Genomic DNA, 27,262 nt, shown 5'->3' on the forward strand with positions numbered 1-27,262 from the left:
TATAGCACTATGGGATCAGGGAACAAAGCCCAAAAATAACGGAAAGCAAAGTAAAATTGTGAAAATTAGATTGATTATTGAAAGAAATCCAGAAATGGGCAGTGAACATTCCAAAGGGTTGTAGCTTGGGTGACATTTTCATTTTATTCCTTGTAAGATGTCGGCCTGCAGCAAAAACGAAACTGCCTTTGCATTTGCACAAGGTCTGGTGGCCTGAAATCTCTCCATTTCAACTGCGTCTTGGGTGAGTGGCTGGAAGTGGTCTGAGCAGGCCTGCTTTGCACAGGTGCAGGGAGGCTCCAGGCCTGGAGGGGCGATGGCCAGGCCCACTGCTGTGGGATTGAGATAGGCGTGGGGAACTGAGGTGACTAGTTCAATCTGCGGGCGGCTGTTTACAGCCAAAAACACAACCTAAGGCCACGAAAATGATTCGTTTTCCGGGAAACGAAAGTGAAAGAAGCAAAGTGAACCGACCAGAGCGGGCGTGGAACCGGCAGTCCGGCTCCGACGAGCGGAGCTGAGGATGGCTGCGCAGGACTCCTTCCCGCTGCTGGTCAAGGGGTCCTGGGGCCTCGATCCCCCGAAGAATCTGCGTAACAAGTTGCAGGTGTACTTCCAGAGCCCGAAGAGATCGGGAGGTGGGGAGTGTGTGGTCCGCTCGGAGCCCGGGAGCCCGCCCACCTTCCTGGCCCTCTTCTTTCAGGAGGACGGTGAGAGGCGCTTATCAGCATTCAGATTGCCCGGCGGGGTCGAGGGGTGGGTGCTGAGGGGCAGCAGAGCTCTTCCCCCAGGGAAACTTGGGGGGAGAGGGGTACGCGGCGGGAGAATCCGTCCCTCGGGGACAACAGCTTTAGAGGAGGGCATGGGGACCCAGGGAGTTCCCTCTGCGCGAGGCTTCCCGCCTTCCCGGCTCGGCCCAGAGGTGGCGCCAGAGCCACGCTCTCGAGCTTGTCCCGCTAGTAAAAAACAAAGGCCCAGAGACTCCGGGAGGCCGACCACCAGATCTCGGTGGGCACCGCCTGGGCATGGCAAACACTCAGAGACACTCTGAGGACGCTCTGCGTTTTTCTTCTATCTCTGTTTTACGCCTTTTCTGGTTATGAGGATTCTGCTTGAGTTATGGAGATTCTAGTGCTTTCGAGGCCACTTGGGAGAGGGGCAGGGGCACATTGGGTGTAAACGTAGAGGCTTTGCCGCAGCCTTTATATTGGAGGAGGACGGCAGCAGTGCTGAACATACAGTATCTGTCGAGGGTGCCTCTTCCCTCCTTGTCAGGCTGACCCCAGCACTACCTCAGAGATGACTTTCTGAGTTGATCGTGGGTTGGGACTATTGAGCTTTTAGGGAAAACATTTCCTGCTCACCAACAGTTCAAGGACTGAGTTTTCTATGCCTTCCCTCTGCCATTCAGGAGGGCGTAGGACAAGAGCTCACCAGTTATCTACTTGCTACGAACACCAACCATACTGGGTGGCAAGTGATCAGCTGCCCCTAGAGCGTGAGGGCTGTACCCAGATTTCACAGACAGGCTGTGTTCTGCAGGATGTGGACAACCCCTCATCCTGCCTCCCTGTGCCTGGATTTGGAGACTCATCTGGGCCAGAGGAGAGGGCAGGAGGCTTACATGGCCTTGAGAGCAATGGGAATGCCCCAGGAAGGAATCCAAAGAGGGACAAATGGAACAGAAAGATGAGAGGGCACAGAGATAAGTTTGAAGGAAGGAGGGGGTATGGTGACAGGAGACTTGCTTGGCTCAGATGTCCTTGTGAAAGCAAAATACCAATTTTTGCAATGACTAATTTCACCAGGGAGTGCTCACAGGGGCAGCTGTGGTAAGTCTCCCTTCACACACACACACACACACACACACACACACACACACACGATTTCACTTTTCCAAAGGGTTTTCCTGCTTTGATCCCAACTGCAGCATCACCATGGACTTGGCCTTTAGGGACACCTCTTCCTTCTTTGGGAGCTCTGGTGGCATAGTGCCTAAGGCATTTGCTAACCAGAAGGCTGGTGGTTCAAACCCACCAGCCACTCCTCAGAAAGAAGGTTGGGCAATCTACTTCCGTAGTGATACTGCCTTGGAAACCCAAGGAGGGGTAGCTATGAGTCGGATCCAACGGGACGGCAGTGGGTTTCTTCCTTCTTTAGTACCCCATTGTCCTCAGGAATAGTCCTTAAACTGGGGACACAGATCTCCTGCATCCAAATAACCTGGACAGCAGGTTAAATGTGCATGTTCCCAGCTGTGTTGTAGAGATTCAGATAAAATGAGTGTGGGTTGAGTTGGAATCTGGTTTAACCAGCAACCCAGGTGACCGAGGTGCACTCCAACGTCTGATAATCCCTGTTGTTTATTGACAAACCCAGATGAACACGAAAGGAAATAAGTATAGAAACTACAAACAGCATAAAATATAAATTTGTGATGATAAAATATATTCTAGCTCCCCAAGGCAGAGATGATTTTGCGGTCTTCCAGCCAGGCTTTCTTCCTTCACAGGTCTCAATCCACCACCCTCTTTTTCTACCCTTAAGCAGTTCCAGTGGCCCCTCTTGTTTAGCCCTCCCAAATAAGATGACTCAAAACTTACTAAAACTTAAAACCTTTTAAAGTTAAACTTCTTAGGGCATGGAAAGTCCCTATTCAGTTTCAGTTTTCTACTTGAGGAATCACTTCCTTGGCATATTGTCAAGAATTTACTAATGGACACAATGACTAGTCCTTGAATACCTAGGAAATGTGTTTGTCTGTAGTTGTCTCCCCTGCAGAGGGCACCCTTCTCCCCCTGCTCCCAGGAATGGTCTTAATGGATGCAGGCCCATAGTGGAACACAACTTTATTCATGGATCACAGTGATATTCACATAATAAGAATGAGATGAAGAGCACTTCTCTGTATAGATTAGTGTGTATCAGACAGGAAGCAACAGGAAACTATAGCTCATTTTTATATTGTTCACTGGATTTCTGAAAAGTTGAGTATAAATTGATTTATAACATTTTAATACCCTGTTTCAGATGTGTTCATTTTATCTTTTTTCTGGTCATAATTTGGGTCCAGAGTAATGTGTCAGTCTCCTTGGAATAAGGGAACTCATTTTCTTCCATAATAAAATCAAATGCAATTTTAACAAAATCTGAGCTTGGTGTAGGAGAGAGACTGTCCATCCACATGGGTAAGAGTGGCTGAATATCAGAGTTTCAGCTTCATTATCCAAGATTCACCTTCTCATCAGGGATCATTTACTGGTGGTGGGAGCTACCACCTACTTCCCTGAAAAGAGTTTTTGCACACAATCTGAGAACAGCCTGGCAAGACTTGAGTGACGTCTAGGGTCTGGAGATCTACTTCTGAAAAACCAGCCACTGAAAACCCTGTTCTGATACACATGGGCTTGCCATGAGTCAGAGCTGACTGCAACTGTTGGGTTTTAGGGAATAATGAAAGGAATGCAACACTAAGCTCCCTCACTCTTGGTAACTTGGCTTAGAAAATTTTGCTTTCCTTTGGGCTTTGTGGGTCCCATCAGTCCTTAGTCCCCCCTATAGCTACTGCACTCAGGAGCCCATGGTAAAACATCTACCATCCTCATAAAGAATGAATGTAGAGTTTGGAATTCCTTCTTAGCTTGAGTCTGAGGCCTGTTTTGAGTCGATATCCAAACAAGACCCCACTTCCCCACCTCATCATGGATAATTGGTATGGGAAAGCTCTCATGCCTTTCTTTACAAAAGATTCGGGCCCATATCCTTAGCCTCATCAAGCCAACCATGTTACAAACCAACAGAGTAACCCAACACTCAGGCCAGAGTTATACACATGAACAGTACTGGGCGCTCTCAGAGGGTATCCCCTCCTTGACATCTTTGTGACATCTGACTATGCTGACCACGCCTGCTCCTTTCCATTCACTCATGTCTTGCACTTCATCATCTGAGATACACTGCTTTTCCTTTTTTTCTCTCTGGCCTCTCCTTACAATTTTAACTAACAGTTGCATAGCTCTTCAGGGTGTTACCAAGTACAGTCAGAGACACTGCTCTTTGGACATTATTATTCTCGGGTAAATGAGTTTCTCTTGAAACTGACTCGAGAAGTTAAGGTACTTCCTCATGGTCACTGGGCTAGTTAGTGTCAGAGTTAACATTTGAACTGAGGTCTTTGGACTCTTCGGTCTGCTGTCCTTTTTTTTTTTCCCCCGCTATAGCCCAGCTGTCTGATGTGCCAATTCTTTCATAAAACATCTCCTATCCCTTCTTTTCTACCCCTTGTACTATGATCCTTGTGGTTATGAGGCCCTTATCAACACAGGCTGTTTTTATTTAAACAGCTTCCTGACTGGGAACCTGGCCCTAGTCTTTCTACCACCAATCCATGCTGTTCATGGCCATCCAAGTCACCTTCCTAAAACACTGCTTTCGCTATGGTGGGCCCCAGCACTTGATCTTCACTGGCTCTCTATATAGGATTCTTTAATTATTTCACTCCAAATCAAACCAAACACACTGCCCTTGAGTCAGTTCTGACTCACAGTGACCCCCATTGGTTTTCTGAGGTGGTAAATCTTTATGGAAGTAGATTGCCCCATCTTCCTTCTGCAGAGTGGCTGGTGGGTTTTAACTGCCAACCTTCTGGTTAGCGGTCAAATTATGTCACTGTAGAGTAAAACTCATTACCTTTCTGAGTGTCTACTAAGTGTCAGGTACTGTACTAGTTCTTCAGTTTAATCCACATAACACTCCTACAGGGTAGTCTTCACTGACTTTATTAATAGATAAGAAGAGTGAGGCTTAGGCAGCAAGGGACATGCTCAGGGTTGCAAAATATATTGAGATATGGAATTCAAATCCATGTCAGCTTGTTAACTTCATCTCTTTTCACTGTGTAGAGCATTTTTTGGGTAACTGGCCAAGTTATTGATTGATGGTGATGAGGCCTATGGAAATCATTGAATAATCTTGTGAGTAAAGATTGCTTGTCCCTTGAATTTTTTGGTTTTGTTGTTGATGTTGGACATTTCAGTTCGGCAGAAAGTTCTGGAGAGAAAAAACCATGAGCTAGTATGGCCAGAAAAAGGAACGTTCAAGTTAACTGTGCAGTTGCCCACATCTCCAGATGAAACTTCTGATGTCTCTGGGAGGCAAATTCCAATGGAGGTAAGTAAACTTGAGTGATTAAAAGGGAAGCAGGATGTTCTCCCAAGGTGTGTGGGGTGGGAGTCACAATGAGGGAAATACAGTCCACTGAGAAGAATACAACTGGAATGAGTGAAGAAGTATGAGTGTGGAGGGAGTGGGACAAGTGTGGAAGACTGAGGAAGGGGCACTTTTTGTTTGATTTTATATGCTTTTTTAAAAGTCAAGATTTAAAGATTATAATAATGGTGATTCGGGATGTCAAATGTTGGCTCTGGTTTTTCTGGGTGCTTAGTCACTAGCAGCTTGCTATACTTACTATGTTCTTACATCATTTTGAGGGGACAGTGATCCCTACTACAGGTATTATGGGTTCCCTCAGTTGTAAAATGAGATACTATTTATGTCTATCTCATTGGCTTGTTGTGAGGATTAAATGAGATAACCTCTATAGAACACATAGCACCAGACCAAAAACACCAAACTCACTGCCGTCGATTCAGATCTGACTCATAACAACCCTGCCTTGGTAGTATCACTATGGAAATAGATTGCCCAACCTTCCTTCTGAGCAGTGACTGTTGGGTTTGAACCGCCAGCCCTCTGGTTAGCAGTCAAATGCCTTAGGCACTACACCACCAGAGCTCCTATGCTTGTTATGTAGTACCCATTCAGTAAATGTTCAATAGGGAAAAACCATGAGCTAAACTGATTTAGGTTTCATTGGTGTTAGTTGGGGTATCTGTTAGATGTGTCTTATTTTTACCAACGGTTTTTGTGACCAGTGGATGTGCCACTACATGCAGCCTCAGGCGCATTCAACAGCATCATAGTTTTCATAGTCTCATAGCATCAATAGCTTTTCATAGTTTCTGTTTGCTCTACATCTCCTTGTTGCTCCCAAGGACATTGTCTTAATATAAATAAGTTATTAGAAATTTATTAATGCTTCCTTATATTGTTTGGCTTTTAGGGATCCAAGACCAAAGAAGATGCCAGAGAAGCAGGTAAAGTCTCAGTTAGATGACTGTGACATTCCCTAAGCAGTTTTTCTTTTATTAAAGAAGGCAATTGTGGCAGCCACTCCACCCTTTCTGAAAGCTCCACAGGCAGGGTTTGCATGGAGACATTTGGGGTAGTGTCATCTACATACTCTGAGCCATCAGTGCAGAGGGAGGACTCTGGGGGAACCCCTTGAGGTCTTAGGAGCTCAGGTCAGGAGTGTGAGAGCAGCTCTCTGTGGGAACGCGTAGAGGACAATTGCAGGCATGACAAATAGGTGCCTGGTAGGTGTTGATGAATGACCTTTAGAGCCCACCTGTGCCTGGCTGGACATGAAGAAGCAAGGACGTGACATGTCAGGGAGTTCTGGGTGAGGCTAAGTCAGTTAGCACTGATTTCTGAGCACCAAAATTGCAGGATGCTGGCTGTCCTCTGGAGCCACAAATGGCAGGTATGACTCCTCTGTGGACCAAAGCTTTCCTAGTGCCGGAGGCAGGATACAGGTGCAGCCCTCTGGAGTACCAGAGTACTTCCTCACTCTACACCCTCATCCATCGGCTGTAGGAAACAGCCTCCAACCTAGCAGCTCTTGTAGGGACTCTGCCACTTACCTAGTGTCTGAGGGTTGGTCTGTGTGCCATCTGACATTACCTAAAGAAATGACTAGTTTTTATGACTAAGCATGCTGTTAAAAAGGGCAAAATTGATGAGCTATGTTGAAAGAGCTGAACAACAAGTGATACATACATTTAAATCTTAGGGGAAAAGAATTCCGAAAATGTGTCAATAGTATATGCTAAAATTGAGGGTCTTGAGAATATGTTTAGTTTTTTGTAACTTGATTTTCTTTGAAAATGGCACATTTTTCACTTGGCCAAACTACTGGATAGGTGCATATGGAAAATGAAGGCTAAGATTCTTAAAATTATTTGGTATGAGATAGATAGTTTTCAGAACTGAGCAACATGAGGGTACAGGGTGGTTACCTAATAGGTTTTATATCCAAGGGATGAGAAAAACAGAGAATCTGGCACCTTGCATAAGACACTTGACATGCCTGAAACCCTAAGCAGAAGTTAAAGACTGAGAAATCTGTAGGAGTTGACAGCGGAAGGAAAAGTCAATTAAATCACAACCAACATCAGGGGATATGAGCACTGAGCCAGTGTCTTGTTCCAGGCCAAGCTTAGCTGGCCTGGGCCTGAAAGGTAGAAGCTATTAATAGGAGGAACCTGGAGAAAGAGAGAAGGACAAGAACAGAGATGTATTGGTCACCTGTGGTTGGCACATTCTGGTATTTCTAAATTTATGTCTCCTAGACTGGACACCCTTCTAAGTTAAAAACATTTTGTCTGAACTTCCTGTTGGAAAATATGTTAGAGCCAGCAAGTCAGCTTCCTCCCCAACCGGCACCCTCTTCTGGCTTCCTTATTTCTCCTAAAATACACAACTAATCTTTCCTGTAAGCTTTCAAATCTGTTGGTCACAGAGATCTATCAATTAATTTATTTAAATAGTCCTCATCCATCCCTTCCTCACTCTACACCCTCCCTAGAACATCTTAAATCTAGTGTGGTGAGAGCTCCCTGCTTGCTTTCTGTGTCTGAGATCCTTCTCCTTAAATCTGACCAGCCCTTGGCGCTGTTGCTAAATAGCCTGTTATCCTTTCCCAGAAACCCTCCATGACTCACCCTCCTCACCACCTGTAAGATAAAGCCCAGACCACATTCTGGATTTAACCTGTTTTTCTGGTCTTGTTTCTTACATCTGTGCACATAAGTCCTTTTGAGGCACAATGGTCAAATTGACATTTCCTAAGAGTCTGATGTTTTCCTAGCACTTTACCTTTGCTTCTGTTCGCTCCACTTCCTTCTCTTTATGTAAATTCTAACCATCCTTCCAGATCTGCTCAGCTTTCTCCTCTTTTCTGAAGCCTTTCCAAACCAGCTCAATCTATCTCTTTCTTGGACTCCTAGTTTGACTGTTTATGCTCTTTTCTTGGCAATTAACCAACCTTCTCTTGCGATAAAGTTGCTATAGTGATAGGGCTATAAAAGTATATTGCTGGAAAGACTCTTACAGTGCACTTAATCCAATACCCTTGTTTTATAGTCAAGAGACTTGCCTGATTGACATCACATGGCTAAAGAATGGCAGAGTCAGGGGTTAAACTCATTTAGCCTCACAGCCAGCCCTCATACATGACTCATTTAATGTACTTTATGGTCTCATTTAATCTGTAAATGTTCTCATTTAATGTATTTTTTGTTTGGCATAAGTGTGTAGTGTCATATGCAGCAAATAATAAGTATTTGTCAGGATGATATAACTGCTATAACAAGCCACCCCCAAGATCAGTAACCTAACACAATAAAGGTTTATTTCTCTTTCATATCACTGTTCAACATGGTCAGCAGCTGACGCCTAGTGGAGGAAGTGTAGTCTGCTCACACAGACACTCAGGAACTCAGGCTCTTTCCATTTTCTGACACCATTATCTTTAGTTTGTGGCTTCCAAGGTCACTGCAGGGGAGATTGGGGATTCATAAACAGGAGATTATTAGTATTGGCCAGGCCTGGAAGTAGAGTTCATCCCTTTCACAGATATTCAATTAACCATGTGAACTGTACTGTAGGAATTGAACTGTAGAAGTCTGAGAAATGTTGCCTAGGAAGGAAACAAAAAGAATTTGGTGAACACAGCATTTTCCTCTACCAGAAACATTTGCAAATGTCAGTTCCCTTTCTCAGTTTTTTGGTACACCTCCAGTAGAAAGTTGGTAAGTTCCTTATCTGGTGGTTTTTATATTCATTCTTCTCTAAATACCCAATATCTTGAACATAACAAGGGCTCCAATTGAGTAATTGCTCATAGAGTGTCTGAAGGCCAAGTATAAGCACATGCTTCAGTGGACAACCATGTTGTTTCTGGTAGGTGCCATTGAGTCAGCTCTGACTCACAGTGACCCCATGTACAATAGAACCAAACACTGCCTGGTCCTGAGCCATCCTCACAGCTGTTGCTATGCCTGAGCCTATTGTTGTAGCCTCTATGTCATTTCATCTCATTGAGGGTTCCCCTTTTAAGCTGACCCTCTGCTCTACCAAGCATAATATCCTTCTCCAGTGCTAGTCCCTCCTGATAACATCATCAAAGTATGAGAGACAAAGTCTGGTCATTCTCCCTTCCTAGGAGCATTCTGGCTGTACTTCTTCCAAGACATTTTCATTTTTCTGGCAGTCCATGTACATACAATATTCTTTTCCAACACCACGATTCAAATAAATCATTTCTTCTTCAGTCTTCCTTATTCATTGTCCAGCTTTCACATGCATATGATGTGACTGAAAAGACCATGGCTTGGGTCAGGTGCACTTTAGTCTTCAAAGTGACTTCTTCACTCTTTTAACACTTTAAGAGGTCTTTTGCTGCAGATTTGCCCAATGCCATACATTGTCTGATTTCTTGACCACCACTTCCATGTGCACTGATAGTTGATCCAAGTACAATGAAATCCTTGACCACTTCAATCTTTCCTCCATTTATTGTGATGCAGCTTATTGGTCCAGTTGTGAGGATTTTTGTTTTCTTTATGTTGAGGTATAATTCATACTGAAGGCTGTAGTCTCTGATCTTCATCCGTGAGTGCTTCACATCTTCATTTTCAGCAAGCAAGGTTGTGTCATCTGCATATCGCAGATTGTTAATGAGTCTCTCTTCAATCCTCCAGTCGTTCTTGTTCATATAGTCCAGTCCCTTGGATTATTTGCTCGGCATACAGATCAAATAAGTATGGTGATGGACAAGCATAGACATGGAAAATATGTCAGCTGGGGCAATTGGCATTCAGTGAACTTGATATGTAAATACAGATCTTTAGTACATTTTATCTTCTATGTATATTCCATAGTCAGTCACTGCAAATATTCTTTTTTCCTTTTAGTGATGGAAGCTTACTGCTTCTCAGGAGTGTCATATATTAGGTGATGTCCATATTTGGGCATCATCAAATATTCTTGCTTTCCTTCAATAGACCAAACAGCAAATCTCCAATTCAGCAGCCATTTATTGGACCTCAACTATGTACCATGTCCCAGCAATACAAGGGTGTATTAACATGAACCTTGATTTTTAACACTCAGTTTAATAACTATAATATAGTACTATGTTAGAAATAAGTACCAAGTGCTCTGAAGGTTAAGGCAGGTTTGTCAGGGAGACAAGGCAGAAAGGTTGTAACAGAATTTAACCTAATAATAAAGAGCATTTCAATGCTGCATTTTATTTTTGATTACATAAAGCAGAAAGCTTTCTAAGATCTGCTTTTATTTGAGCTAGTGAAGACATCGATATAGGACAATAGTGAAAGATAAGGGCAGTGTCTTACAATACCATGGTTGTTGTTGTTGTTATGTGCTGTCGAGTTGGACCCCATTCATAGCAACCCCTTCTTGGGTTTCTGAGGCAGTATCACTATGGACGTAGATTGCCCAACCTTCCTTTCGAGCTCAATACCATGGTAAGTAATATAATATCTTGTCCTCTTTTTTCCTCTTAGACTCAGATGTGCCAGAAGAACTGGATACAAAAGCTGAAAAAATAGAAACTATCCCCAAAGAATGTGAAAATATTTCATCTTTGGTTGCACTTGAAAATCTCAAGGAAAATGTGACTGACATTATGTTAACATTGTTAGTGGAGAACATAAGTGGCCTGTCAGCAAACAATGATGACTTTCAAGTGGAATTAATACGAGAATTTAATGTTGCTGTAGTTACCTTTAAAAGACAAATAGGTAAGAGCGAGTAACACTTCATTGGGCAATCTTCTTAGGAACTTGGGAAGGAGCCCTAGTGGCGCAGTGGTTAAATGCTGTGCTGGTAGCAGAAAGGTCAGCAGTGGTTTGACCCCACCAGCCACTCTGGGGGAGAAAGCTGAGGCAAGTTTGCTTCTATAAAGATTTCAGCTTTGGAAACCTTATGGGGCAGTTCTACTCTGTCTTGTAGTGTCATTGTGAGCCCAAGTCGAATCAACAGCAAATGGGTTGGGATTTGAGATACCCAACTAATGGAACATCCCTGAAAGTTTCACTTCTTCTAGTAGCTCATAAGTTAACATAGATGCTTTTTGTTATTTTGAAAGAGAAGGAAATTTGTTTTGAAACCAGATTCTGGTACACTTACTACATGATAGAACTTTATTGTATGAATTCTTTAAGTGTGTATGTTACTATACCCAAAAAGAAATCTAAAATCTAAGGTTATTAAAGTAATTCCAAGTTGTAGAATCAGCATTTACACTTGTGTTATCTCATTGGGAAAAAGAAATATTGATCACTGTTACCAAAATGGACTACTGGAAGGTAAAAGTAATAGTAAACACTCATGTAATACTTACTATAAATCAAGTACTATGTCAAGCTTATTATATGTATTAAATCATTAGTTCCTTTCAATAACGTTATGACAATAACCTTATCCCCGCTTTACAGTTGAGGAGACAAAGGCTCAGAGATGCTAATAAATGGAAAAATGAGAATTTAAACTCAGGCAGCCTCACTCTACAGCTTGTGTTCTTATTCCTTTTGTCATATATTTCCTTAGTACCTTTGAGAGCATTCTCACATGCAGCAACAAGTGCATGCAGTGTAAAAAATGACTGCTCTTTTAGGTCACTGGAGGGAGTCGGTGGACAATCTGAGGTGGGGAAGTATCACCTCCACTTGTAATAAAGAAATTTCCCAATTCCAACCCATCACTCTTCCATAGCCATGGCAACAGAGTGGTTAATTAAGAGCACAGGCCTTGGAGTCAGAGTTCTAGCTCTGCCATTTAAATAGTGACATGAGGTTGGCCAAGTTACTACTCTCTGTTCCTTAGTTTCTTCATCTGTGAAATGGGGCTATTAATAACTACCTAATACAATTTCTGTGAGGATTAAATGAGATGTTTAAAAAGCACTTAATATAGTCCCTATACATGATAAGACTCAATAAAGGGAGCCATTATTATTTCAAATTTATGATTATTCCTTCTAAGGTAAAACTACATGGACTTGCTTTCGTTAACTGATCAACAATCTTGAGCATCTCCATGTACCAGTTTCTGGTCTAAGTGCTGTGGGTACAGAGATGAGTAAGTCACGGTTCCTGCCTTTGAGGAACTCACAGCCTGAGGGCAGGGAGGGAAACCCATTTGCAAATGAAATGGAAGTACAAGAGGTGATGATGAAAATGAGAGGAAGAAGGACCAAACAAGTTAACTTAGGGCCTTGACGAACCTGCTTCCTCCTATGAAGTTTACACTCCAGCAATACCAGTTGATCAAGTTCACAATGTCTTTTATGTTTATGTGTCCCTCTGCTTGAAATGTCTGCCCCCTCCTTATCTATGGGGTAACCCCTTTTCATCTTTCACAACCAGAATAGAGACCATTTACTCTGGGAATCCTTCTCTGATTCCCAGTATCAATTTTCCCACCTCGTTTGTTTGCTTTCAAGATGTCCTCCTTCACAGATGGTAACTTTCTGAGGGGAAGGACTTGTCATACTATCTCTGTATCTCCAGAGCATAACATAGTACCCAGCACATCATGGGTCCCTTGTCAATATTTTTTAATTTGAAAGAGACACTTGGCTTGAATCCTGAAGGATGAACAGGACCAGGATAAGATACTGGAGAAGGGCATTCTAGGCATAGAAAGTTGTGTCTATAAAGGCAAAAAAGAATCGGAGTTTTCAGAAATCATGACTAGTTTTTTGTGACAACATGGAAAATAAAATGAATGGCAAGGAATAACCAGAGATGATTGTTGAAAATTCCTTTGGAGCCGAATAGCAAAGGCCTGGCTATGGAGTGTGAACTCATACCTCCAGATAATGGGGAGCCATCAAAGGACTTGAGAAAGGAGTGAAATGAAATGATGAGATTTGCGCTGTTGAGAGGGCCCTCAGGTAGCAGTGTCTAGGTGGGTTGGGGAGGGCTATTACTGTAGACAGGAGCGCAAGCTCAATGGCAGTAACCAGGTAAGATATTCGTATAACATGTGCATCATTGTTTAGATGTGTAAGTTCTCATATAGAAATCCAAATCTTAAAACTAAAAATGGAGTGCTTAGCTTGTCCCCTTTTATCTTAGTTAATATTCAGACACTTTCTTCTATATAATACAAATCATTACCATAATTTTCTAATTTTTTTGTTTGTAGATGTCATAAAATTCATTGATGATTGTGCCAAATATCATTCAGCTAAACTACTTCAGCTTTCTGCAAGACTTCTGGAAGTGACAAAAGTCATCAGGGTTGAAAACCTACCACCTGGTGTTGAAGAATATTACTTAAAACTTTTCTTTGAAAGTCACCATAAAGGAGGGGGAAGAGTTGACAGTGTTAAATACTTTGATAAAGAGAGTTCAGCTCTGATTGAATTTTCTGACAGAAAAGGTAATACTATCTATTGGCTTGATTTGATAAATCATACCTGGTGTGATTAGCAGTTGCCAATTGAATTCTGATGCATTTTATTTATTCATTCACATATTTCATTAGAAATCTAATTAACAATCTTATATATCTGGGGTACAATGCTTAACAAGTCCAGTGATTCTAACTTATGAAGACGGCAACATCAAGATCTTGGAAAATGTAAGGAGATTCCTTCATGAGATTCTCTACCTGTGCTGGATTGAGAAGTCTATATAATTAAAAAAAAAAAAAAACCTCACTGCTGTCGAATCTATTTGACTCATAGCAACCCTTCCTTGGGTTTCTGAGGCGGTATCTCTATGGAAGTAGATTGCCCAATCTTCCTTCCAAGGAGTGGCTGGTGAGTTTGAACCACCAGCCTTCCTCCAGAAGGAAGACTGGGCAATCTACTTCTGTAGAGATACCACCTTGGAAACCTAAGGAGGCATCACTATGAGTCTAATCAACTTGATGGCAGTGACTTTGGTTTGGTTTGTTTATTCTACAAATGAGGCATCGAATGGTTAACTGTCTTGCCTAAGGTTACACAGTTAGTATATAACAGAGCCAAGATTTGAATCTAGGTAGTCTGGTTTTATAATCCATGCTCTTAATATTTCCACTTTCCCCCAATCTCTTCACCTAAAGCATCACTTTTTCTTGTAGGATAATTACCACTTACAATGGGCCACCAATAATGAGGCAATCTCTACAGGGCTCTTGATTAAAAACAATTTATTTAGTAATATTGCATTTTATATCTGTCACTTGAGAGGAATAGATAATGTACTTAAATTACCATTAAATTATATGTTCAAATTCACAGTATCATTTATTTTTTAAGGAAGGAACTCTTATTGAACACCTATTTCATGAGAGATCTTTTGCTATGCTTTCTACCACCATATCTCACTGAATCCTCATAATTTTCATGGTTAGATAATATTACTCTCTCTTTATAGACAAGGAAACAGGATGGAGATCTTAAGGCACATTAAGGTAGTATGTGTGATGGTTCTCAGGTCAGATAGAACTGAGTTCAAGTCCTGGCTTTGCTACTTTCTAGTTTCATGATCTCAGGCAAGTTCCTTTAACCCACCCAAACCTCTCATTTCTAACATGGGCCTTGTATGACTACTTACCTTAGAGGACTATTGTGAAGATTAAACGAAAAAATACCTGTACAGTGCCAAGGCACATGGTGAATGTTCAGCATGTGCTAGTGGTCACTGTTACTACCCCAGGCTTCAGAACCCTATGGGCCATGTTGAGAAGTTGAAGCTGTGTGTTTGGACCTCTGAAGTCCATGGTTCATTTTATTATGCATGGTTCCAGCTCCAGGAACCAAGCACACACAAGAGAAATTATTCTCAACATCTTTCCAAGAAGAGTTGTGTTTCAGTCCAAGTTATCCCTGGAGTTCATTGTTCTTAACCCTTCCTTCTTGGACCCCTGCATAACACTAAAACAAAATGAAGAGTTGTTTAGAGGTGTGAAAAGAGGACACACACACAGAGCAGGGTTTTCCTAGTAAAAGTGCAGGAGGGAGTGCAGATTCCCAGACATCAACTCCGGACTTACTGAGTAAGTATCTCTGGAGCACTGAACAGAATTTCTCCATAGAACAGTCTTAGCTTAGAAGTAATTATTCCATTTAATAAGGGATTCCTACTCAGTATGAGGAGCCCTGGTGTCACAGTGGTTAAGTGCTCAGCTGTTAATCCAAAAGTCAGTGGTTTAAACCCACCAGCTATTCCTCTGGAGAGAGATGCTGCATTCTGCTTCTGTAAAGATTTATAGCCTTGGAAACTATGGGGCAGTTCCTTTGTTCTGTGGGGTCACTGTGAGTCGGAATCTGACTCAATAGTCATAAGTTGTTGGGTTTGTTTCTGGTGGACTATCAATACATATCAATTGAGCACTCTGAGAGTGGTGTTATTTTTTAATAAATTGTAAAATCAAAGTTCTATAAACATAGCATTCCCCCCCCCCAGAATAGGAATGCTTTTATTGATTTAAAACATATTATGTTGAGATTAATTTTTTCCTTTCTTTCCTTTTAAGTGTTAGACACCATCATGACCAAGAAACTTGTCTTCAATAACATGCCGCTTTCTGTGTTCCCATACTATCCTTCTTTGGGCACAGCCTTGTATGGCAAAGAGAAGCCTCTGATCAAGCTCCCAGCACCATTGGAATTGTCATTGGCTCTTCCTGTATGGAAATTCTTACAGAGAAAGAATCACCTGATTGATGAGATAAATGATGAAATGGGACATTATCATTGTGAGCTAACATGGTCCCAAGTCAGCGGTAGTGTCACTATCAGGCCTGCAGCCACCTTAGTCAATCGAGGAAGACAAAAAGTCTATACTTGGACTGAAGAAGTTTCCACAGCATTCTCTGTCATCATATCTAAATATCAAGTTATCACACTTCATGTGGACCCAATAGTGTGGGACAACATAAAAAATGATTTAGAAGATGACAGGGTATTGACTGAGTATGAGCCACTTGAAGAATCAGTAACCTTTGTGGGGAAATCAGAGGATGTACAAAGCATTGAGCCACAAATCAAGAAATTAATAGAAAGTACTATCCAAAAAATTAAAAGGGAAGAGCAAAGCCTGGAGGAAAAAGTGGCTATTTCTCCAGAAAGATACTCTCTTTTGTGCCATAGTGGCTTACTGGAGGATCTATGCCAAGAGTTAGAAATTTCTTACTATGCAGGTACTGGACACATGTGCCTTAAAGGACTCCGTGCTGATGTGTATAAAGGGAAGTGTGAAATTCAGGAAAAGCTACACACCATGGTTCAGAAAAGCATTCAGTTTCCCCCTGAGGTTTTCCAATTTCTGCAGCAAGTAGACTGTAAAGAATTCTCTAAGTCTCTTTTTATAGCAAAGAAGATCCTTGCCGTTTATGAGCTAGAAGGTACAGCTGTGCTCCTAACCAGCTGTTCGCCTGAAGTTCTACGAGAAGCTGAGAAGCAAATGGTCAGTGCCTTGAGTTATAAACGCATTGAAGTGGAGGACAGCCAAGTTCTTAATGATAAGAGATGGAAAAGGCACATTTGCAATCTGCATAAGAAACACAATTCCTCCTCAAAAACTGTGATCATCAGTGAGTTAACTTTAAATACCACAGCTGAGGTCGTTATTGCGGGCTGTGTGAGCAAAGTAAATGAAACCTATGGCTTGCTTTTTGACTTTGTAGAAAAACACACAAAAATAGAAAGAATGATTGAACTAAAGCCTTCCGTACTTGTTCCATATTTAAGGGCAGAAAAGTTTATCTGGTCAAAGATAAAGAATGGAAATGTGCGAGCAATTTTCAATCCTGAGAACAAAGAAAAAGGCATTTTACTAATTGGCCCCAAAACCGAAGTCCTGGAGGGACTGAAGACCATCAAGCAAATCCAGGACTCAATCTGTATTAAAAGCATTTGCATTGATAAACCAGGAGCCAACCACTTCTTCCGGGACAAAGAGCGGTATTATAAAAGTGAGGCCAGGCGGCAGTTTGGTTGTTTCATTGAGCTACAGGAAGATGAAAAAAAGGAGGAGGATGGCAACACAGTTGGGAAGCAGTGCTGTGCTCGGGCAACCTTAGCGCCTGGAATCTCGCTGCTGGTCCAGCGGGGCGACTTGACACAGTTTCCCGTAGAGGTGGTGGTGAATGCAGCGAATGAGAACCTCAAGCACATTGGTGGCCTTTCCGCCGCTCTTTTAAAAGCTGCTGGCCCTGAGCTCCAATCCAGTTGTGACCAGATAGTGAAGAAGAAGGGCAGGATCCTAGCTGGCAATGCTGTCATCTCAAAAGCAGGAAAGCTGCCATACCGCCACGTGATCCATGCAGTTGGGCCCAAGTGGATGATGGATGAGGCCCCAAGGTGTGTGTACCTGTTAAGGAAAGTGGTGGGAGAAAGTCTTCGTTTGGCTGAAAAACACAAGTACCAGTCCATAGCCATCCCAGCTATTAGTTCTGGAAAATTTGGCTTTCCCTTACACAAGTGTGTGACAACCATTGTTTCGGCCATCAAGGAAAACTACCAATATGACAGAGATGGCCGTTCCTTGAAAGAGGTTTACCTTGTGGATTTATCTGAGAAGACTGTTGAGGCTTTTGCTGAAACTGTGAAAACTCTGTTTAAAGACACAGTGCCTGATAATGCTTCCCTGCCCAGGGCACCAGCAGCAGACCTGAGGAAAGATCATCAGGGGAACAGCAACACTCTGACGTCCCCTGAAGGCCTAAGAATCCATCTGGTGAGAGGAGATGTGCAAGATGTGAAAGTGAGTGTCCCTGTTTGCACACTCCACCTGTGACTTCCAAATGGCCCCTTGCTTTCTTCTGGGGGCAAAGTTGAGACTGTATTACGTGGGGATATCCAGGGAGAGAATTCCATACCTTCTTTCCCAGCTTGAAACAGGGGCTCACTTAGATAAATGAGCTACTTCACCAAATCATTTACTAAAAGATTGGCTGGTTATTTCTGGGAAATACAAGTATATTCAGGTTGGATCACCAGTAAATGTGAAATCATACTAATACCTTATATTTGCACCATTCGCCATGCCTCTTCAGTGACTTTAAGGCTGTCATATGGTGGCAAATCTAAGGTTAATTTCTTGTCAGGTAGCAGTTATAGAAAAATTAGAGTGTGAGGCAGGCAGAGAACAGAAACCTTGCTAGTTGAGCCAAGCATGGTTGGTTCAGAGTCTGAGGGACCATCCGCATTCAGTGAGGGTTTGTGGAAAGTGGACCTGGGAAAGGTCTGGGCATTATGAAGGGATGGTTTTAGTTCTGCTAAGGAGGTGATATATATTTTTAAAAAATGTATTTATCAATCTGTTCAACACAGACCAATCAGAACAACAGGGTCTGGAAGCCTAGTTATGCCAGATGATGATGCTTTATTTGGGAGTTGTAGGGAGTTCTGAGAGAGGAAGGTCTAGGTGGCATGAGCACAGGTGAGGTGAAGAGATGTACTTATTTATAACAGCCAGTAGAGACAATTGTCTGTATTTTAATAACTGGCTGGACCATTCCAGTGAATATTAGTCCTGGCTTTCCTCTGCCCACTCAAGGGGGAGTACTCAGGGCACAGAGAATCTGGGATGTGGGCTTGGTGAATTCCCACCTTGCCCCCCACATTTCTACTACACTCTTTTGTACTCCACTTTTTAATAGGGAGATTTGTTTAACAAGTTTCTTAGCACAATAACAAAAATCACAATTCAGTGGAAGTTTTAATCAAGGCCTGAATGTTTTATATAAAGACCATGATCAAAGTCCTAACGTATCAACATTGAGTGTCACTTGTCATTGTTTTAAATGGAAAACACAATTGGCTATGTTCCACAGGATATTAGATAAAGTGAATTAGATCTCACGCACTTGCCAGGTGCTTTGCTTTGAGTTGTTTTATAAGAAAGTATCTCTAAGCAGCTATCCAAACAGTGTCCAGTACAGTGTGGTAAAATGTGACATAATGGAAACTGCTTCCACCAGAATACTTTTTCTGTTTACCATTTTCCTACAGAGCATGTGTCTTGAAAAAAGCTAGATATTTTTTTTTTTTTAACAGTCATGGTCAGTCATCTTTCTTTTTGTATAAAAAGCTTTATTGAAGTATAATTTACATACCATACTCATTAAAATATACAGTTCAATGGCTGTTGGTATATTCACAGAGTAATGCAGCCATCACCGCAATCAATTTTAGAACTTTTTCATCCCCCGCAAAAGAATCTCCAGATGCTCTGGTAGTCACATCCCCACTACTTACCCCTTCCTGCCCACGCCCAGGCCTAGCGAGCCAGAAATCTAATTTCTGACCAATGAATTTGCCTATTGTGGTCATTCCATATAAATGGAAATGTATTACATGCCCTCTCTGTGTCTGGCATCTTTTACTTAGCATCATGTTTTCAAGGTTCAGCCATGTCTTTGCATGCTTCAGTGCTATATTCATTTTTAATGGCTGACTTATATTCCATTGTATGGACCACCACATTTTGTTTATCCACTCATCAGCTGATGGACTTTTGGACTGTTTCCACTTTTGACTATTGTGAATAATACTGCTATAGACATTTCTGTAGAAGTCTTTGTGTAGACATATGTTTTCAATTCTCTTGGAAGTGCTAGCTAGTGTATACCTAGCTGGATCATATGGTAACTTATGTTTAATATCTTGAGGAACTACCAGATTGTTTTCCAAAACAGCTATGCTGTTTTACATTCCCCCCAGCAATGTATGAGGTTATAGTGTCTCCACATCCCTACCCCTCAACACTTCTTCTGTGGACTCTTTCAGCTGTCCCATAACATTTTATATAATGTTTTTTGACAGTTCTTAATTTGTCATACCATGTTATTAAAATACCATGTGGCTATAGTCTCAGATGTTTTAGTCTCTGAAACCCTAATAATCTTCCTCTTCCCCTATTGTGCCATAAGAACTGTACTATATTCTTGATGAATGCTTCTTGTTAGAATTTGAAACAAATTGTTGGTTTTGTTTTTAAGACTGATGTTGTTGTCAACTCCATTCCCACGGATCTCACGCTTAATAGAGGACCCCTTTCTCGGGCTCTCTTAGCAAAAGCTGGGCCAATGCTCCAGGAAGAGTTGAAAGAAGTCAGTCAAAAGGTGACAGTCAAGGTGGGCACAGTTCTCAGAACCACTGGTTGTAATCTACACTGCCAGCATGTGCTTCACGTGGTGCCTCCAGAGTGGGGAAATAACAGCATATCTTCACAAAAGGTGGGCCTGGTTTTAAATTCTCTGGAAAATTGGGTAACCCTTTGGACTCTCCTTCCAGTGTATTGTAGCTTGGATTATGTCGGTTTCTCTTCTGTAGTAATGTGACATTCTTGGCAGGTTCCATATGGCCATTTCTTTCAGTTGTAGCTGACTTCTCCTGAGGACTACATAATAATATAAATAAATTAGAGTTCTTAATAATTATGGGGGAGCTCTGACAGCATAGTGCCTAAGGCACTTGACTGCTAACCAGAAGGCTGGTGGTTCAAACCCACCAGCCATTCCTCGGAAGGAAGGTTGGGCAATCTACTTCCATAATGATACTGCCTCGGAAACCCAAGGAGGGGTTGCTATGAGTCGGGGCCGACTCGACGGCACATAACAATAGCAACAACAATAATTATGGGGGCTCAGGAAAGGGTATTGAAAATAAAACTTTAGTGAGGAAAGGGAAGTGAGCATATGAAGAGTGGAAGAGAATTTAGGGTAAGAATAACAGTTGCTTTGGCTCTTCTCATCATTGCTCTTCTCATCATTTTGAAGAGTCCTTCACTTTCCCTTATCCTTTTCCTCATCTCACTCACTCTCACTGCCTTCCTTGGGTTTCCAAGGCAGTATCACTATGGAAGCAGATCACTCAGTCTTTCTTCCAAAGAGTGGCCTGTGGGTTTGAACTGCCAGCCTTCTGGTTAGCACTCAAATGCCTTAGGCACTATGCCACCAGAGCTCCTTTTCCCTCATCTACTCATATTTTTTCCTTCCCCTTCTGGCTGGCTATAGACTTCTATTAAAACCAACAAAGTAGACAGACATCACAGAGTTGCTAAATGCTTGTTCTTTTTGTTCTAACTCCTGTTTCTAAGCTGGTAGTTATAAGCTTTGTGCTTATAAATTTGTGCTTATATTTATGTGCTTTGTGCTTTTCAGGTCATGGAAGACATAATCAAAGAGTGTTTGGAGATCACTGAGAAGTTGTCTTTAAAATCAGTTACATTTCCAGCTATAGGAACAGGAAATTTGGGATTTCCTAAAACTATATTTGCTGAACTAATCATTTCAGAAGTGTTCAAATTTAGTAGCAAGAATCAGCAGAGAGCTTTGGAAGAGGTTCACTTTCTGTTATACCCAAGTGATCATGAAACTATTCAGGTACGGTCTCAGTCCTTATTCTGGCAAATGAGCCCTAATGTTCTCAAATGTCTTCTTGGTCTAATAAGTTGCTTTTTTCAAGTATTATTCATACAGAAAAGTATGGGAGGAGTGTAAACTAATTATACCAAAAGCCAAACCAAACTTATTGCCATTGAGTTGATTCTGATTCAGAGCAACCCCTGTTGGGTTTGCAAGGCTGTAAATCTTTACTGAGGTAGATCACCCCATCTTCCTTCCATGGAGCAGCTGATGGGCACTGACTTTCTGGTTAGCAGCAAATACCTTATCCAGTATGCCACCAGAGTTCCTTTAAACTAATTATAGCATGACAAATTTCAAACAAATTTATGGATATGGAAAAACATTAACTTCTTATTAGTGAAAATTTCAAACATAGACAAATATACACAAAAATGTATAATGAACCCACTTGTATCCATCACTCAGTTTCAAAAATTATTCAATTATGGACTATATTGTTTTATCTCTATATCCATTTATTTCCCTTCCTTTCATATTATTTTGAAGCAAAGCCCATACATATCTTTCACCCATAAATAATTCAGTATTTATTTTAAACAATAAAGATTCTTTTAAAAAAGAAACAACCACAATACTGTACCTTATGTAATATAAAAGCATAGTTGTAGCCCTATCAGTAGGAAAATGCCAGGGTGGGATAAAACCGAAGGATGTGATTAGAATGAACTCACAACATCAAGACAGGAGGAGCAGTAGAGTTGGAACCAGAAATACCACAACCATCTTCATTTGTGGAGAGTCCATCAACCAGCTCACATTTATTGAGCACCAGCTGTGGGTGATACACTGGACATTTATGTTTCAACAAGAGACATCTGTTCTGGTTACCTAGTGCCAGTCTGACAAGAATATACCACAAATGGGACAGAAGTTTATTCTTTTACAGTTTGGAGTCTTTAAGACCAAGTTCAAAGTGCCAGGCTCTAGGGGCTGGGTGAAAGCCCCTCAAACTTTGGGTCCAGCTCTGTCTTCTGCTCCTGGCCCACTGGAGCTAGAGGTGTTTTTTCACTCAGACAGCTGCTGGCTGCTGAGGCTGAGAAGCCCACGGTTGACAAGTAAAAAGGCACAGTCCCGATGTTACCAAACCACATGGAAGGACATTAATTCAAGTCCATTGTAGTCCAAGGTCGGCAGAGCATGGCAGGCTGTTGAACAATGACACAGCTACGTGCAGGGTTCAAGCATGTCATATGCTAGAGACCATTCCCCAAGGCTTCTGCTTATATACAGGAAGCAGACCACAGTCCCTAAGACAGCTACTCAGCTGTTCACGGTAGATTCCACCATGGAGTTGATTATCAGTCTCATCATGGGGAATACTACATCCAGCTGCCTAGCCATTAAACCAGGCCCAGCCAAGTTGACACACAAACTGAACTACCACAACATCTAAGCCGTTATCACTGTCCTCCAAGACCTTACAATCCAGAGGAATAGATGGTGTGAGGTGTTTGAAAAGTTTACTGATACCCCAAGAATTAAACAGATTAAGACCAGCAAACCAAGAGATTTCCATGGAGCATTGGACCATCTGAAATTTTAGGTTGTACTTTTATTTGCTTTCTTTGGAAGCAAGCAAATCTAACCTAAATTCTAATCAGGAGGCCAAACTGCATGAGCAAAATATGTGGTCTGTTTAGCTGACCTGTATAGTTGCTTTTATTCAATAAATGCTTTTGAACAACCTTCCAGTGACTTACATTATGTGAAATGATGTGGATCATGGAACAGGTTAAGTAACACATTCCATTTCCTCCTGTAAATCATAAATACTTTGAAAGTCAAGATTTATACACATAAAACTATCTAAATTAGGGGCACTAAATCTCCCAAGGCACTTGACTGCTAACCAGAAGGCTGGCAGTTCAAACCCACCAGCCACTCCTTGGAAGGAAGATGGGGCAATCTACTTCCTTAGTGATACAGCCTCAGAAACCCAAGGAGGTGTCGCTATGAGTCGGGTCCAACTCGACAGCACATAACAACAACAACAACAAATGCTGAGAGTGTTTAGCAAGAGTAATCCATCTCTGCTTTATATCTACTACCAAACATAGTGCCTGGCACATAGGAAGGGCTCAGTAAGTATTTATTGAATGAATGGATGAGTGGATAGGTGAGTGAATCCTGTGAAGTGACCTGAACCTTTTAGAAAAGAAGTTGCAAAACAGAAGCTGTGATCTGAATATGGCCTCGAGAATGTGTTTTGTTTTGGCTATTAAATATTTAAAAATAATCTGTTACTAACATCTAAAAAAAAAAAAAAATCACATAAAAATCCAGATGTCCACTGTGACCTAAAATTCACAAGTTCTGGTGTATTGGATATGAATTTCTGCTTGGCACTGTTTGCTGTGGCCAAGTTGCAGGTGCTCTCTAATTCTCCAGGGTTGAGCCATCTACTGCACACAAGTAGCTGGCCTTTGGAGGCCTGAGATTTTGAGACCCTTGTTGTATCGCTTCTCCTGGTTCCTCTGCCCTCATTGGGTCAGTCTTTTAGCCAAGATGGTCTCTGTTTTCCCCAACAAAGTTTTCTGTTGCTTATTTACAAGGAGGAAGAAAGTTGTCATTACAAGGCAAAGAAATGAAATGTATAGGTTCTTTAATCCTAGAATACATGCACTAGCCCCTTGCTCCAAAAGGTACCACTACCTTAGCCTTTTGTCTCCTGGTATGAGTAAGTTGAAGACTAGTGTTTGGGACCTTGTGATTGTCTTTCTCTTAACACTGTATTTTCTACTACTCACAAGTTACTTGCTTTTACTCTTAATGAAAGTAATATGTGTTCATTGTAAAAGCTTTGTACAGTACAAAGTATGAATTCTTTTAGTTGTATTTTATTCCAGTCTTCTTTTATACATGTACACTTTTTAAAGTGGCATTATATATGCAATGCTTGATATCCTTTTTTTTTACTTCATATGAAATGAACATTTGCCTATTCCATTAAATATTCTTTGAAAAATATGATTTCTATTAGCTGCTAAGTATTCCAACACATAGATATAGCAAATTGTTTTCCTATTGAACTTTAAAACTTTGTTTTCTCTGTTATAAGTAGCAGTGTAACAAACTTCCTTTCTATTTATGTCTTTGTTCACACCACTGATAGTGTTCTGAGAATACATTTGTATAGATACAATGATATATATTCTTTTTGTAACTTTAGAAATCAATAATGAAAATAAATAATACTGCTTGAGAATTCTTCTAAATATGTGTGCAAGAAGCCCTGGTGCCACAGTGGTTAATGTACTTAGCTACTAACCGAAAGGTCTGTGATTTGGAGAAAGATGAAGCAGTCTGTGTCCATCAAGATTTCAGCCATGGAAACCCTCAGAGGCAGTTCTACACTGTCCTAAAGGGTCACTAGGAGTTGAAATCAGCTCAGTGGCAATGGGTTTTTGAAATATGTGTGCATGCTGCATCTGAAGACTGGTGATGAAATTCATGCATTTACTGAGGATTGTAGTGGTCAAAACTGTGTTTGTATTTTCAGGCATTTTCAGATGAATTTTCCAGAAGGACTAATGGAAATCCTGTCAGTGACAAAATTCCCAAGGCTGAAAATACACAAGGTTCAGTAAAGCTTGCAATTAAGGAATTATTTCTAGTTGCTAAGTAACTATTCAGTAATAGATGAAAGAAGGTAATGATGATATTTATTTAAAAAGTCAATTAGTGATAAGTAAGATATGAAATTCCATATGCCTGAGTATGCAAGAAACTTGCTGAATTCATGTGACCTGGAGACAAAGAGAAGGCAGGCCAATTTATATAATCCATGCAACAGTTTTTAAGTAGCGATGAGACTACTGTTTTCTAAGGATGATGTGACATGTGTTTCTAGAAATAGACAAACATAGAATGAAAATACCAACCAAATGCATCTCCTCTGCCAAATTTTTCTGAGACAATGTGGAAATGACTACTCTTATCTTGAATTTATCCTGCTTGGAGGTTCTCTGAGGCTTCTTGAATCTGACAGTGTATGTCTTCCATCAAACTTGGAATTTTTTCGGTCATTATTTCTTCACACTTTTTTTCTGTACTGATCTCTTTCTCTCACCTCTTTCTGGAACTCTGAAACTATGAACATTAAACCTTTTAATGGTGTTCTACAGGTCCCTGTGGACCTTTTGTTTTTAATCTCTAAACTTTGTGCTCTCTGGTTTTTAGATTGGATAATTTCTGTTGCTCGTCCTTCAACTTCAGCGACTCTTTTCTCTGTCTTCTATACTATACTATTGAGATCATCCAGTGAATTTTTTTCTTTCAGGTATTACATATTTTCAGTTCTAAAATGTCCATTTTCATATATTTTATACATATATATATGTGGATATATGGATAAATAGATTTCTCTTCAAAGAGCTCCTATTTTTCATTCATTTCAGTGATTACTTTGACCTCAGGGAGTATAGTGATAGTAGCTATTTCAAAGTCTTTGATAATTCCAGTATCTAGATCAGGTTGGGCTTGGCATCTGTTGATTATCCTTGAAAATTGGTCACATTTCCCTGGTTCTTTGTATGGTGAGCAATTTTAGATTCTGGGTCCTGTTAAAATCCTCTGGAGAATGATTATATATATGTATATATATATGAGAGATATTATATATATATATATAGATAGATAGATAGATATATAGATAGATAGATAGATATATAGATAGATATATAGATATATAGATATATTAGCTCCCTGTAGTGCCAATGTGGAGTTCTGCAGTGAGGGTCACCCTCGGAGCAAGGCCTGGAGACAAAAATAAGAAAAAAAGAAAGAAAATGTGATTCCTTCCCATGTTCTTCAGCTTACTGGGTCTCCTTTTCCCACACTTTGGCCACAGAGAGAGGGATTCTGTCAGAAATTTTGCTGCACACACCCATTGTGCAATTCTGCAGTGAGGGCCACCCTTGAGTCAAAGTGGAGAAAGAAAAAAGGAAAGCAATACAAACAACAGCAAAGAGTATTCACCTCTATATGAATTGATTCTTGATGTTGTGACTCCCCTCCTCAATCTGTCTACTGTTGACTTTTCAGAATGCTCAGGCAATGACTCGGTATTTGTCTAGAGTTTTCAGTTGTTATCAGTAGGAGAAATAGGCTCTAGTAGATTCACTTCTCCCTGACCATTACCAGAAGTCCATGTTTTACATTTATTTTATTTTCCAATCCTTTGCCAGAGATAGAGCTCATGGTCAAGAACAGGTCTAAGACCGTAGGTCACTGAGAGAGAGACAGACAGATAGACTCAAGGAGCATGAGACCGAAGTCATTCTTATTGTTGCTGACTTGGTTATTGCCTTCGTTTTCTTTTTCTTTTCAGCCTTCTATGGGGCTCTTTCTAGCCCTGCTTCAGGAGTGCATGAGATGAATATTGGCCCCATCATCTTCCAGGTGGCCTCTGGAGATATCACCAAAGAAGCAGCAGATGTGATTGTAAACTCAACATCGAAGTCATTTGATCTCAAAGCAGGTACTTTTCTTGTATGGTTTTGACTAAAGGAAGAGTTAACATGATAGATCCCATGAAGGAAAGTTTCTGTAGCCACAACTGATTTTTTTTTTTCTTTTTTAAATTCTATTTTGATTTGGGTGAAGATTTACAGAGTAAATTCACTTTTCAAACAGCAGTTCACATATACTTTGTCTCATGTCATTGACCAAAATTTACAATGCA

General features: G+C 41.1%; 1 protein-coding gene across 1 annotated transcript in view; it reads left to right on the top strand.

Annotated features, from left to right (window-relative positions):
• Window positions 1-523: 523 nt before the first annotated feature.
• The window catches only part of PARP14 (poly(ADP-ribose) polymerase family member 14), a 62,808-nt gene continuing 36,069 nt past the window's right edge, over window positions 524-27,262 (top strand). Inside the window, exons 1-10 of the mRNA XM_007943927.1 lie at window positions 524-710; window positions 5,036-5,169; window positions 6,122-6,155; window positions 10,716-10,946; window positions 13,357-13,593; window positions 15,679-17,909; window positions 20,149-20,385; window positions 21,313-21,534; window positions 25,079-25,157; window positions 26,909-27,058. Of these exons, the coding sequence (XP_007942118.1) occupies window positions 524-710; window positions 5,036-5,169; window positions 6,122-6,155; window positions 10,716-10,946; window positions 13,357-13,593; window positions 15,679-17,909; window positions 20,149-20,385; window positions 21,313-21,534; window positions 25,079-25,157; window positions 26,909-27,058 (3,742 nt within the window). The remainder of the gene's footprint in view (window positions 711-5,035; window positions 5,170-6,121; window positions 6,156-10,715; window positions 10,947-13,356; window positions 13,594-15,678; window positions 17,910-20,148; window positions 20,386-21,312; window positions 21,535-25,078; window positions 25,158-26,908; window positions 27,059-27,262) is intronic.

The sequence above is a fragment of the Orycteropus afer genome, unplaced genomic scaffold (assembly GCF_000298275.1).
Source record: "Orycteropus afer afer isolate SDZICR_OR568_19922 unplaced genomic scaffold, OryAfe1.0 scaffold00114, whole genome shotgun sequence".
NCBI lineage: Eukaryota > Metazoa > Chordata > Mammalia > Tubulidentata > Orycteropodidae > Orycteropus > Orycteropus afer.